Below are 13962 nucleotides of genomic sequence, written 5' to 3' on the forward strand. Positions count from 1 at the left end.
TTGCTATTTAACGTTCTATCCTGCTATTTGTTAGTCTTCTATGGCGTTTTGTATTCTGTGGCTGGAATCAAGTGTCGTGTGTCAGAGCATTTTTACAAGTACAAGCACGTGTACAGATGTAAGAACCTGGTGGATCCCTTTTCCCAACAATTTTCAGAAAACCTGTGACTAGAACAATATGAATGTGTGTTTTATTACTCTTATGAGCGTTTGTCCGATCAAGTGCAGACACATGAAATAAAAAAAAGAGAGTAAAGATGGTTGTGAGAGATTAGCACCATGCACCTTTGGAAAGAAGACTGGATTCAATTTTCTGCTGCAGACAAATGTGACATTGTCAAATTGCACTGATACAATCTGTACTATTTTACAGCAGAGGACTATATTAAAATCTGAAAATTACAAAATCCATCTCCACAAAACATGGGAGAGGGGCTGCAATGGCCAAAGGAGAGTCCATTAAAATTGGTCTGAATCTGGATAAACCTGTGCGGTATGAAATCATCCCCTCTATTAAGCGGGAAATGTCTGCCAACTAACTAAAAGATCTCTAACATATTATTACTGTCATTACATACTGTTACCGCCATTATTTTTCTTCCAGTTGTTTTCTGCCTTGGCAGAAGTCTGCGCTCAAGTAAGGTTAAGAAAAAAAAAAAAATCTTTTGCACAGTATTCTATGGGCCTGATTTACTAAAGGTTTTCCCATGCAAAACAAACGTAAACATGATGGTTCACAAAAACAAATGTGGAAGCAAATCAACTAAGTAGGAACAACCAAGAGTGCATCTGTCAAACAGTCAGCTGAATTATGCCCCAGAACATTAGCAACCCTATTAAGGACAAGCACTATAGAAAATGGATGGATGAAGCACTCCGTGACTAATTGTACATGAGAGCAGTTATTTGTGAAAATACGCTACTTATGTTTCAAACAGCCCCAGAAAAAAAAAAACACACAAAAGGGATCAGAGTATGCACGCAAGTCTTACTTAAGCAGCTCATAATTCTTCTCATTGAGGCGAACGGCATTCTCCCGCCAGAATTTCTCAGACTTGTGCACCGGGCTCCATTCCAGGCGGCCTGACTTGAGTTCGGAGCTGTACTCGTCGAACGAGCTGTCGTTTACACAAAACAGCAGAAACGTGAACTTTGGTGTTGATTTGATTGGCTTATACTGAAGGTGGGAGTGACACATATGTGCAAGTCATAACTCAAGTTTGAACCTTCAAGTTTCCAAAAAGTCCCAAGTTACTGCTGCAAAATTCAACCAAGTCCTTACAAATGACTTGGTTATGACTTGGGTAAAGCAAGTTATACAGTCACAACTCTTATTACATTACAAGCTCCTTGAATTTTTGTCTACATTCACTTGTTATTGCTTGTAGGATCTATTTTGGTTTATCAGAAGGATTTGTGTCACATGACTGTTTAAACGAGCCATTGCTCAGTAACTAACAGTTTTATTTGACTCCATTCGACCAATCAAATGGAGTCAGGCCGTCACATGACTGCAATCAGCATCATTGCCAGTTGGCAGGCCATCTCGTAAAGGTGGCTTTTCAAGTGTAAAAAGGCAAAGGCAAGACTCGTCAGGTCATGTAGTCCAAGTCAAATTCAATCTTGTGAATACTAAGTCAAGTCAAGTTGAGTCTTTCACAGAAGATGAAGTCAAGCAAATTCAAAACCCTAAAATTGACAATGGGCACCTGAGATCCTGCACGCTCTCGCCGAGCCTCTCCAGCAAGAACTTAATGTCCTCTGTGATGTCCTCGTCATCGTACTTCTGCTGCTCAAGGTTCTCCAGCTGCTTCAGCACTTTACACTGGATCATAGCCAGCGCGTACTCCTGGCGCGTCTCCCGCTCCGAAGACTTCTCCAGGAGATTCTGCCGGTGAAACGAGTACAAATGTCAGGATTTTGCCTTTTTTTGGGGGGGGGGGTTATGTGATGCACATATACAATATACATACTGTATATATACACACATATGTGCATGCATATGCACACACTGTATAGATACACACAAATGCATATACAATGACTGCATCAAGCCTGCGACCCACTGACTTCATCAGACTGTTTGCAATCTACATTTGAAATTCTTTTCCAACCCTTTACTGCAGCCTCTTTCAGTTTTTTGTCTCTGGAGGTTTAACCGTTTCCCTTCATGAAGTAAAATACATGCTATACCGGCTAATATGCCGATTGTGTCTCTTCTCTCAACCTCAAAATGGTTTGCGTTTCACACATAGAGAGCTCTCTGGTCTTCATGTTTGCTGAACAGAAAATACAGTTTTTAACAGGTGAAACTCATAGCCAAAAAGAAGCACTATCTAATGTTTACGCAATCAATCTCAAAGGCAACACCTGAGCAACTTGGAACAGCCATCAGTCACACGTTCCGATAGTTTTGCTCACCTGAAAAATGGGTGGGTTCAATGTAGTGCTGTCAAACGATTATTTATTTATTTATTTATTTCAATCAGATCAACCACATCTTAGAATTTTGTTTAATCATTGTTAATCACTTACATAACATTTTTGCCCGCCAAATTTGAAGAGCACCTGTTACGTGTTAATTCTCATTACATTTAATATTATGAGGTCTTCAGCTTGTTTTGATCCACTGTACACTCTCAACCTCCTCCTTTTCTAATCAGTTAATTACTTGCATAATTGAAAAAAAAATAAAAAAATAAATGACCCCAATATTTTGACATGAACAAATATTCGGAATGTCAAACGCAAACATCCGTTTAATTTAAATTAAATTATCAGTGTGATTCATCTGCATTAATACATCATTAATTAATGCGCTAATTTTTATTTTTTTTTGTGCTTAATCAATGAGTTAATGTTTTAATTTTGACAGCAGTAGTTTTTAGGTGCACTGGACTGAGTTGTTTAACCCATCTAGTTGTAAATACTGTGAAATCAAAGCTACAACTCAGAATTTTTGTCTCATACTCATCTTTTGATCTGAAACCCAAATATCTTCAGTATACAACAAAAACAAATGAATTGACCTAAAGTATATATTATACCATATGTATACATGAGCAGTTTCATTTTATTTTAGTTGTTATATATTATATTGTTCAGCAGTTAGCTTCTATTTACACTTGCACTTAACACAGCTAGTGATTAGTAACCATCCCTTGATTACCCACCATGCACTGACACCAGGACAAATAATGCTTCCTTGAATAGATTATTCCTTTTATTCCACCCCACGAGAAAAACAAAACAAAAAACAAGAAAGAAAGAAAGGAAAAAAAACAGGTAACTCTGTTACTAATCAAAATGGCAGCACTAAAGCGTGTAAACAATCTCCCAAGTGAATTTAAATATGTGGAGACTAAAAAAAGTTTGTCCTCCCGTAAATAAATGCATCTCTTACCACCAATAGGCGAGAAAAACAAAACAAAACAGCGAGTACTGTTATTACCTCAGTTTATAGAGCGTGTCACACTTGCAGATTAAAGAATTAATTGCTGAGCCCAATTGTTAACTCTGTTGCTTACCAAAACAGCAGCACTAAAGCGCTGAAATATTCTCAATTAAAAGTGTGGACTATTAACGCCAGTCCGAATTGGTTTGCTGTCAATCTAAATATAGAACAAAGAACTGCACATTTTTACTGTATATAAAACAACCACATAGGTTTGCTTTAGGAAAGTCTGCTTAGCTTAATGCTAACCAACAACAGAAAACATCACTCAAATACTAACAATTACTATCGATGTTTGCAGGTTTAGAAACCGTGGATATTTGTACACAAACGTGGAGCAAAACATGTAAACAGGTAATACAACAATACTCCCAGTGATATATACTCTTTCGTCTCTACAAAAAATGACTCGTATTACAACATCTCATTGAGTAAGTCACAGTAGTAAAAGAATAAGTACTAAGTACTCTATTCTTTTTCGTTTGTGTATGCATGACTGCAGGTGCTAATTACTGTATGTTTTTATAAAATACAAGATTGTAGAGTGATATTTTTCCTTATTAAAAAACAACAAAACATTTGGGGGTATATACTGGAACAGATTAATAGCATTGTGCTATTTCAAAGGTTATAGCTATACTTGATATACTTGAATTGAACTACTGAAACAAGTACCGTAAGTAACTTATATTATCTGAATTAATAATATGTAATGTAGTATTAAAAAGATGATTATATTTGTTTAATCACTGGTAGGGGCTTCCTGCCATGAAAATTGGTTTGAGTAGTAGGTCTAACTGGATCTTTTTTTTTTCTTCTTCTTTTTTTTTAAACCAAACATGTTAAAATATAGAACTGGAATTAATATGGTGATCACAGCAGCAGAAACACCAGGACAGCTTTTGTGTGTACAATTTGTAGGACCTGGCAGTCTCGGCCGACTCATTTACTAATGAGGACATTTGGGAGAAAACAGCGATACATGCAGATGAGTATTTGGATGGAAAGAATTCAGAGAGCCCTGCGGTTTCTCACGGAAAAAAAAAGAAAATTTTTATTATTTATGTAAGGGAGCGAAACAACGAGCAATCCTTCGGTTCACAACACATTGAGAAGAACATCTGTTTGGTATCCATTCATCGCCCGCCTTCGCTTTTAATGAGCCGCGGTACGTCAGTCATAATGTAAACGTCCCTCAGCGTCTCGCTCGTGGATAAAATGCTGAAGGGGAATTGGCGGCGTGAAGGAAGTGCTGCTGTCTGTGTCAGTAAGTGTTCACATACTGCTGCGATCAAATGCAGCTTCAACTCTGTCACATAATCATGCGCTATTCATCCCAGCTTTCGTGCCCTGCGCTACAGGGTCATCTGGACAAAGCCCGCAAATAAGCAAGGTTTTTCCCTTTTTTTAAATCAAAAATGCAAGCCTTTCTTTTCCCCCTGTGATTTGATTTAGCAAGCAATCAGCTTGCAGCATACTGATTTTTAAGCAGCCTTGTGAAGCACAGGACAAGCATTAATGAGAACGAAAAAATCTATATGGAGTTGGATTTGTTGTTGAGGAATCCTTATTTGAGAATCACCATTACTGTGGGAATGAGGCAATATTGTCAATGAGATGACGGTAGAGGGACACGACATTAAAGCATCCTCAGTGACTGACAGAACGGTAGGGAGGATGGCTATAGTCCCGTGGATCTTATCTTTCTGAATATGTGCAACCATAGTCACAAGAACATCAACCTGCTTAGAGGGATAGTCTAAGGATGCATTCAGAGTGGCAGCCCAAATCCGATTTGTAGCCCATCCAGATTGAAAGTGGATGGCCCTTTTGTAGTCTGAACTAGCGCTGGGTATCGCCAACAACCCTATGATACGTATCATGATACAGTGGTCACGATACGATACGTATCGCGATACACATGTATCCCAATACATGATCTTCAAGGCGATACATATCCCAATATTTTACATTAACTTACTTGCATTTTTATTATAACAGACATATGTTAGCACCTCTCCTGGTTTACCGCAAAGCGGCATGCCTGGTGTATCACTGCTAGGGATGTCACGATAAGGGCAATATCGTGATATCGCGATATTAAAACTGTCACAATATCGTCGTCGTCATGTTCACAATATTTAAGAGAAAAACATTTGTTAAAAAAAAGTCAGGTTGATTTCCATTTGTGCAGTTCTAGCACCTTCTAGTGGCAAGTTTATTAGTGCAATTTAATTTTCATTAGGGATGTTTTGGCCTTCTATGTTTAAAATCTATGCTAAATGTCAGATGAAGGGGAACCTAATTTGCTTGTGAAGCGATTGTGTGCTTGCATTACCAAGTAAGTGCCTCAATATCATTATTAGAGATTGTAGGTGGTTTATATGCATTGCTGTTATGTACAAAAGCACAATATTGTGCTCTTTTTTTTAGTATGAGCTCTCTTTTTTTACAATATTTGATCTCTTTTAAATATCGCAAACGCCCCCACAATATCGTGATAATTATCGTATCGTGACCTTCATATCGTGATAATATCGTATCGTGATGTTTGGATATCGTTACATCCCTAATCACTGCAGAGCAAGGGTGCAGTTTTCAGAGAAACTTTGAAAATAGGCATGGGTCGATATGAGTAAAACTATCAAAGTATTAAAATTACAGCTCTAAAATGACCAAAACACGGTCTGTGTCCAAATTCACAAGGCTGGGTCCTCCGAAGGGCAAATTTTCTCCGCTGCATGACGTCACTCCCGCCGCGACTTGACAGCACGCACGGACTCACACATGAATGGACTGTTGGTCAATGCGTTACCGAAAAGCAGCGTTGAAAATCCATTCATACGTCGCGCCGGAATAACGTCATGCATCCGACAAATTCACCCTTCGGGGGATCCAGCCTTCTGAATTTGGACACAACTACAGAAGCCATGGAGGATAACGCTGCCTGGTATCGGTTGCTCGTTCTGTTATTTGTGGCGCTTCTTTAGAGCTCGCAACGGAAAGAGGACCGCCGCGAAGAAAAGGATGATATTTTATCGTCGGAAATCCCTCGAGGCTATACACGCTGATAGCAGTAGGGTCGAAAAAGACAACGAACACTTGTCGAAAAGGACGCGGCTTGTAAGCCCATTGATGACATCACAGTACCGACCGCCCCATCAACTGTCGTGGTGTTTTACGTCATGTCCTGGGCTCGCTCTGGCCCCGGTAGGAGAGAGGGCCGCGAGCACCTCGGCACGGTCCACTTCCGACACGGTTAGCTGTAATGGAAATGCTCGCTAACACCGTGCTGGCTTCGCATGGTGCTAGGCTCCAGTGGAAAAACGCTACAAGGTTATTAGTTTGCCTTTCTAAAGGGAAAAGGATATTATCAATATTAGAAGAAATAGGGTAGTTAATGCTTCATTTTTTTGGTCAAAAAGGGACTATAGTTTAAAGTAGGCCTACTGGGGATTATTATGTGTAATGGGTTGATACACGTGGTCAAGGCCATCAATGTTTTAAAGCTAAATGTTATACTTATAATTGCATAGGTGCTTGGTGACAGTGCCTCAAAAGAAACAATATCATTTTACGACAGTCATATAATTACATCTCACTAGTAGCATATGAGGGTGGCACGGTGGTCAAGTGATTAGCACGTCCGCCTCCCAGTACTGAGGACTCGGCTTCGAGTCCAGGCTTCCTGGGTGAAGTTTGCATGTTCTCCCCATGCCTGCATGGGTCTTCTCCGGGTACTCGAGTCTCCTCCCACATTCCAAAGACATGCATGGCAGGTTAATTGGGTGCTCCGAATTGTCCCTAGGTGTGCTTGTGAGTGTGGATGGTTGTTCGTCTCTGTGTGCCCTGCGATTGGCTGGCAACCAGTCCAGGGTGTCCCCCGCCTACTGCCCAGAGCCATCTGAGATAGGCTCCTGCACCCCCCGCGACCCTTGTGAGGAATAAGCGGTCAGGAAGATGGATGGATGGATGGATGGATGGTAGCATATAGGAAGTAATTGGATATGATACTGTGTTTGCTGTGGTCATTTGCTTTAGTGGCTACATGCTTGGAGGGCAACAAAGGGGGAAGTTAAAACATTTGACATTCATATACTTTGTCTTTTTGAGACTATGGGGGATTTTCGCTCTCCGAAAGCAGCTCTTCATGAATATTTCATGACTGGTATGGAGCAATGACAGAAGGCAGCTGACCGAGCAGCATGGCCATATAAATTGTATTTATGTATCTTTTATGGACTTAAGTTTCTTTTATCGCCTTCCTCTGTTGTTTAATAGAGTCATTTCAGTCTGGCTCCCCAGAGGCAATGAGGCACAAGGCCCAATTACAAGTTAAAAGCGCTGTGTAAGACTTTAGGAATATTTGGGCGCAGTTTTGAAGCCTTTTGGAGATGAGAAGTAGTGGATTTCCACACATACCCTGAAGGCAGCCAGAATGATCCGGGTGACCTTCTCTTTGACAGATTCCTGGAGGATGTCGGACAGCGCAGGCACCACATTGTAGCGCCGCAGCTGCTCACACAGCTGCGGGCTAAAGGCCAGCAGCCACACGCAAAAGATCATCTGGTACTGGAGCTGGAAGCCGCACTTGTTGCTCAGCACCGCCGTTATGCTAAGGAGAGAGGCAAAGGCGATAAGCAAAAAAAAAACATGCTGATGAGCTGCTTCTCTGTGGCGCGCAGCTTTACTAATGGCTAAAGGCCGCGGCGGCGCGACTCCATGCTGCCGTGCCATTATGCCTAATGATGGCCGGGGAATACGATGTGTAGACAGGCCGCGTGGACTTGGACACAAATGCAAATGAAACAGCGGGACTGCCAACGGTCTCCATGACGAAACTGAACTGGGATCAAGCTGCAGCAACAATGTCCAGCCTATTTTATGACTGAAGGTCTACAGACAGTTTAGTGCTATAAATATGTGGCTTTCCAAATCATGTCCAGTCAAGTAAACTAGCCATAGGTGGATTCCAATTTCACCCATCAAGAAACTAGTTTGGGTTTTGTTTTTTTTTTGCATTTTATAATGGTTGCTTCTTTCTACACTTTATAACAGTTAAGAATGTTACCGTAAAAATTACCATTAAAATAACTAAAAAAAAAAAAATGTAAAAGAGGCATCACTCACCAGTTAACCCCGTCAGCCTCTACCCAGGCAAACCTGTACTCGTTGACCCTCAGCATCAACTGAAGGCAGCCAGCCACGCACTGTACATACTGTGAGCTCTGCAAAGAACAGAACAAACAGCAAACATTTACCCCCGCTGTAAATCGTGAGCCTGGTCCGGGCAAATCAAGAAAAAGCTTTTTGTTAGAAAGATAATACAGGTTTAGAGACACTGAGAAGTCAACAAGCAGAAGGAAAAAAGAGCACAGCGGAACCTCCACAGTTAAACATCTTAATGTTCATGAGAATCCATCCATCCATTGCTCTGCTTATCCTGGGGGTCTAACATACTCAAAAACTTACCAAAATGTTGTCAGCATGAGCAAAACGTTGCATATTTTAGACTCGAAAGCAGCTCAGTGGAGCCCCCGGGAGTGTTGTAATGTATTTGAATTTGCATGAACTTCAACGTCCATTAGTCTTAATCGGATATGGATATGTTGTTTAATTGTAGATAGTTAAAAATTGTATAATCCTGCTAGTGGCTTGTCTTATGCTTATAAAAAAAATGCTTTATTATTATAAATATGAAGTGTGAACATGAAGTGCAAAATGTACTGTTTGGAAAGCCCAGGTTCGAGTTCATGTGAAGGACACAGGAAATCTCTGTTGGAAACAACCGTCGCTGCAAAACAATGCTTGCACACCAAATACCACAAGCGTCTGACACCAACGCCAACCCATCCATCTTCTGCATAGCAAGTTAGCAACGACGCGTCAATGGACCCTGGACCAACTAGATGAAGACCATTGACACGATGGGGTCATCCGGTAAGGTATTAGCCTCTCTTATATTTTAATTGATTGTACATTACATGAGATATGAAACCGGTAACATTTCATTTTTGGCAATTCTCATCATAAACAAGTCAAGCTAGCAATGCATGCCTCGGCAACCCTCGAGCTGGAGGTGTTTCTTTAGGCAGAGCCGCAAGAGGGAGAAAGGAGGGGGAAATGATGCTATATTCAAATCTTGCTAGCAGCTTTAACACTCCATACTTCAACTTTAAATAGTTCTCTTCCACATAAGACCAAGTCAGCGACTAAAAACTGAAAAGGTTATATTGCATTTTAGGTTCATCCTGAGTAGTGTAAATGATGTAAATAGAATTTTGAGTTTTTAAGGTCGACTAGTGTGGATGGTGTTGGATTTTGGAGGGTCCGCTGTACAAAAACTTGCATCACCACCACCACTATATATGTCAGCATCACCCGAGATACAGCACATGCAGTCTGTCAGTGTACATCCTCAGCATGCTTCAAGATGGTGCAAAAACACATAGCAAAGAGGAAGTGATGAGTAAAGAGTCCCATCACACCTGAGCGAGAATCATGTCAATAGAGATTAGAAGAGGAGAAGGCAGAACATCCTGTTAATCGGGTTAAAAAAAAAGGCAAATTGAGTCCAGCCAAGGGAAGAGGACAGAAGGATGGAGGAGTGAAGGTTACCTGGCTGGAAAAGATAGGTTAATATGCACATCCCAAATATATTTCACAGAATAATTAGGTGCTCCTGGAGAGTAGGAGGAAACAGTGTGGCAGTAAATCAACTGATGGATGCTGCTGCTGCCACGCTAAGTGCTACTCCAATTCAAATGTCATGCGCTTTTAGCATTACGTGACTTTTACAGCATGCACTGTTAAAAGCAACCAGCGGCAGCAAACATCATGCCGTCGACAAAGAGGACCCTCTGCTGGGTGCTATATACTGAGCGTCAAGGCTCCTGCAATCTGGAATCATGTATGGAGAGAGCGAGACGATGGGATGGTGAAAGTTCCAAGGCGTGTGGAAGGCTGATTTTCGATGCACCTCACTCATACTCACTTCACTGGGGGAAATGGTTCCCGCTCCAGAGCCCATATCTGGACCTGTACCATGTAGGTTCTAATGAGAGATAAACATAATCAACAAAAGAAACAATCGATGCCTTGGAGCCCAGAGTGCAACAGAAGTGATCAACAACTACAAAAAAGCTCAAGGAGGTCATCAATAGGGAATTCAAAATCAAATCCTGCTTCATCTGAATGCGAGGAAAAATACAGTTACTAGAACAACACAAGCTCTGACAAGAACACAAACAGCACAGCAATTATGGGGAACACACAAAATTACTTAATGTGGAGTACATTCTAATCGCAATTTTCCAATTGGATTAATAAAAATACAGATAATCTGTGTTCTGTGAACAAACTGTACCTGGAAAAAAAACATACACACACACACACACACAAACAAAACTGAACCTGATGTCTTTTGGGTGGACAAACCTTTGTTCTCAAGGGCCAGATTTTACTTTTAATATTGACTAGTGGGCCAGGTCATTTAAATTAGGTTAAAAAAAAAAATAAAAAAAAAAGTGTGTAAAATATGCCAACTAATTTATTTTAACTCAAGATTTGAGTAACAAAATGTTTTTGTTTTGTTTTAGTTTTTTACTGTATTTTTAATTAAAAATGTAATTGTAATAAACTTAACATCTGTGTAACTTAATCACCAAAAATGTCAATGTCAAATAGATTACTGGAGTATTTTAAAAATACAGTTTTGTGCTGAGATAAGTTTCATTTGCTCTGTAGCCCACACTCATACGTCCATAATACACTTGTATCTCAAATCACCTTTACCTACTGAAATGAATGGAAATTCCATTAATTCGTTCTAGCTTACTCCAAAACAATAACAATCGTTGTAATGTGTATTCCAATGAGGAAAAATGGCACTCCATAAAAATGTACTTCATAAAAACATACTGTTAGGAGTCAGGACATAGCAGTAATAAACAGTTGTCACACTGCTTCAATTCAAGGGCTGAAGCGCGGCTCTTTCTGTTAAGCCCGCTTTGGCCACCTGGGGGTAGCATACGACAGAGAAATGTACTGTTCAACCTCCTCTAGGCTTATTTGTGCGGCACTAATATTAGCTGTTATGTTATATAGTCTGTCTACATGTGTTGCTGCATCATTTGTGTTCAATCCTTTGGGTTGTAGCACTGCAAAACAGTTTCTATCTAGTGTTAGCATTAAACTACAGAACTTAAATGTAAAACTATGTAGTATGTTTTTAACTATGTAATGTGTTTTTGTTCTTGCTTTATTTTTAGTTTGAAAATAAACTCCACCTGGGAGTGTCAATAGACAGCGTGAAGCCTCTTTTTCTGATAATTTGTTCACTTTTACCAAACTGCTGCTTATGGTGAATTAGGTTTAATGTACACAGTGCTTGTATCTCAAGTCAACGTAAAAATAAATAAATAAATAAATAAATAAATAAATAAATACATAATAATAATAAATGAATGAATGAATGATTCGGCCAGATGATGGCTCATATTACAAAAAAACACGTTGGGTCAATTGTATCTGAAAGCACCACTGTATTCTTACAGCCGGTCCATTTTTTAGCTGGTGGCACTTTGCCAGTCCGTCCCTCGACAAGCGGTTCAACTTAACTCATTCACTCGCCATTTTCACTGAAGCAAGCCCCTTCCCTCCCGGCTGTTTTACTGGATTTTGACTGATTTTGCAAGGCCCACAGAATATTGTGTTCTATTGCAAAACATGGAAACCTACCAAAAGAAAGATTAAAGTCTCTTCTTTCATCAGTATATTCACAAGTATATTTCTGTTTTCGTTTCATCATTATTCAAAAATTGGCTTAGAATTGTTGGGAAACAGCTTGTTTTCTTCATGGCCCTGGTTGATCTATTATATTCTGCTGACACCTGCTGGCCGGTGTTGTAATTACTACCATTTTTTTTTTCACCCATTCTCTGCAGTTGAGAGGCTGCATCAAAGCCTTCTGTATGCTCTAGCATAAAAAAAACCTAAATAAATAAATAAATAAGTCTTCTTTGTGACACTTAATACATTTAAAATAGAACGTATTTAGACGTTTTGGGGAGCAAATGAGTTAATAAAGTGTAGAAATAATTGCTTTATGTATTCCTATAAATACTAGGGCTGAGTATTGCCAACAACCTCGCGATACGATACGTATCGTGATACATGTATCCCGATACATAATCTACAAGGTGATACATATCCCGATATTTTACATTAATTTACTTGCATTTTATTATAACATTCATATGTATACCTCAATTATATGTTTATTAATAAGCTGTATGCCAAAAATGTTTGTATTAGTAGCTCTTCTGGTTTACCACCAAGCGGCAGGATGTGCACGCACTCAGAGCAAGGTGCCACTTTCAGAGACACACCGGGAAACTTTACGAATAGGCATAAACCGATATGAGCAAAAATATCAAAGTATTAAAATTACAGCTCTAAAATATGCTTATTTGAAATATTTGGGGAACTAAAAAGCATTTTTTTAAACTAAGCACAATGCAAACTAAGGCACTCATGTCTCTTTCCTCGCTCCTCCTGCACGTGCACTAGTTGAAGGCAATTAACTTAAAAAATATTGCTGTTTTTTTTTTTTGTTTTTTTTTTGTTTTTAGGTACACTGCAAGCTGCAAAGGCACCCGTGTCTCCTCTGCTCCCACTTCTCCTGCGCAACTTCAAAGGCTGTACAGCCAGCACAACCAAAGCATCGTTAACTACCTATTTAAAGTTAACAAGCAATATCGATTCTGACGCCTGCGTATCGATACGTGTATTGGAGCAAGGCCCGTGACGATATATTGCAGTATCAATTTTTTTAGCACACCCCTAATAAATACAGTATGATAGTTTTCAAAAATGTAATGTTTTAAGTACCACCAATCCAATGCAAGGTCTGTATCAAATATTCCGCCTTTGCAATGACAACAATTTGCGTTATTCATTGCAAACTACATAAAAACAATCTGGTCTACCTGTGAGCTGAGCTGGCTTTTGATCCAGTTGAAATAGTAGTTTAGATCACTTCCCTCCATCAGGTCACGGCCCCACGCAGCCAACTTGGCAATGATCCTTGCCGCCTGTGTGACAAGATCAAGAATGAGAGAAATTACATATTTCCATCATAAGGAAAAATTTAACCAAGTCAATCAATGGCTGCCTTTACACTGCATAGATTAGGTAACACAATTTTTTTGGGCTTTCACGTCACACAATTGCAATATGCATCAATGTAGCCTGAATCAATCTATTATTTACCCACAAATGAGCATCTGCACGTTTCATGTGTTCATTCCCTCAAGGTAAACACAGCAACCATATCTGATACGCGTCTTTTGAAATGTACATGAAATAAAAGAGGATACAGCCATTAAATTGGACATTGCACATCAAGCTTAAATTATTAAAGTGGGTGAGGAATGGCGTTTCTAATGACTGTATGCTGTGGGCGTCTTATTTTAGTGCAGGCTGCAATATCGCTGGGTGGTCCTTCC

The 13962-nt window shown here is 39.8% G+C and overlaps 1 protein-coding gene across 2 annotated transcripts in view; it reads right to left on the bottom strand.

The window, feature by feature from the left end:
- atp6v1h (ATPase H+ transporting V1 subunit H) overlaps positions 1–13962 on the bottom strand; it is a 34296-nt gene that overhangs the window by 8840 nt on the left and 11494 nt on the right. The window contains exons 6-11 of one of the 2 annotated variants that reach the window (XM_077537669.1): positions 13444–13548; positions 10449–10508; positions 8585–8682; positions 7877–8069; positions 1710–1888; positions 993–1118 (exon numbers count right to left, since the gene is read on the bottom strand). In XM_077537669.1, coding sequence (XP_077393795.1) covers positions 993–1118; positions 1710–1888; positions 7877–8069; positions 8585–8682; positions 10449–10508; positions 13444–13548 — 761 coding nt within the window. The remainder of the gene's footprint in view (positions 1–992; positions 1119–1709; positions 1889–7876; positions 8070–8584; positions 8683–10448; positions 10509–13443; positions 13549–13962) is intronic. The other variant, XM_077537678.1, reaches the window with a different exon arrangement.

The sequence above is a fragment of the Festucalex cinctus genome, chromosome 1, assembly GCF_051991245.1.
Source record: "Festucalex cinctus isolate MCC-2025b chromosome 1, RoL_Fcin_1.0, whole genome shotgun sequence".
Lineage (NCBI taxonomy): Eukaryota > Metazoa > Chordata > Actinopteri > Syngnathiformes > Syngnathidae > Festucalex > Festucalex cinctus.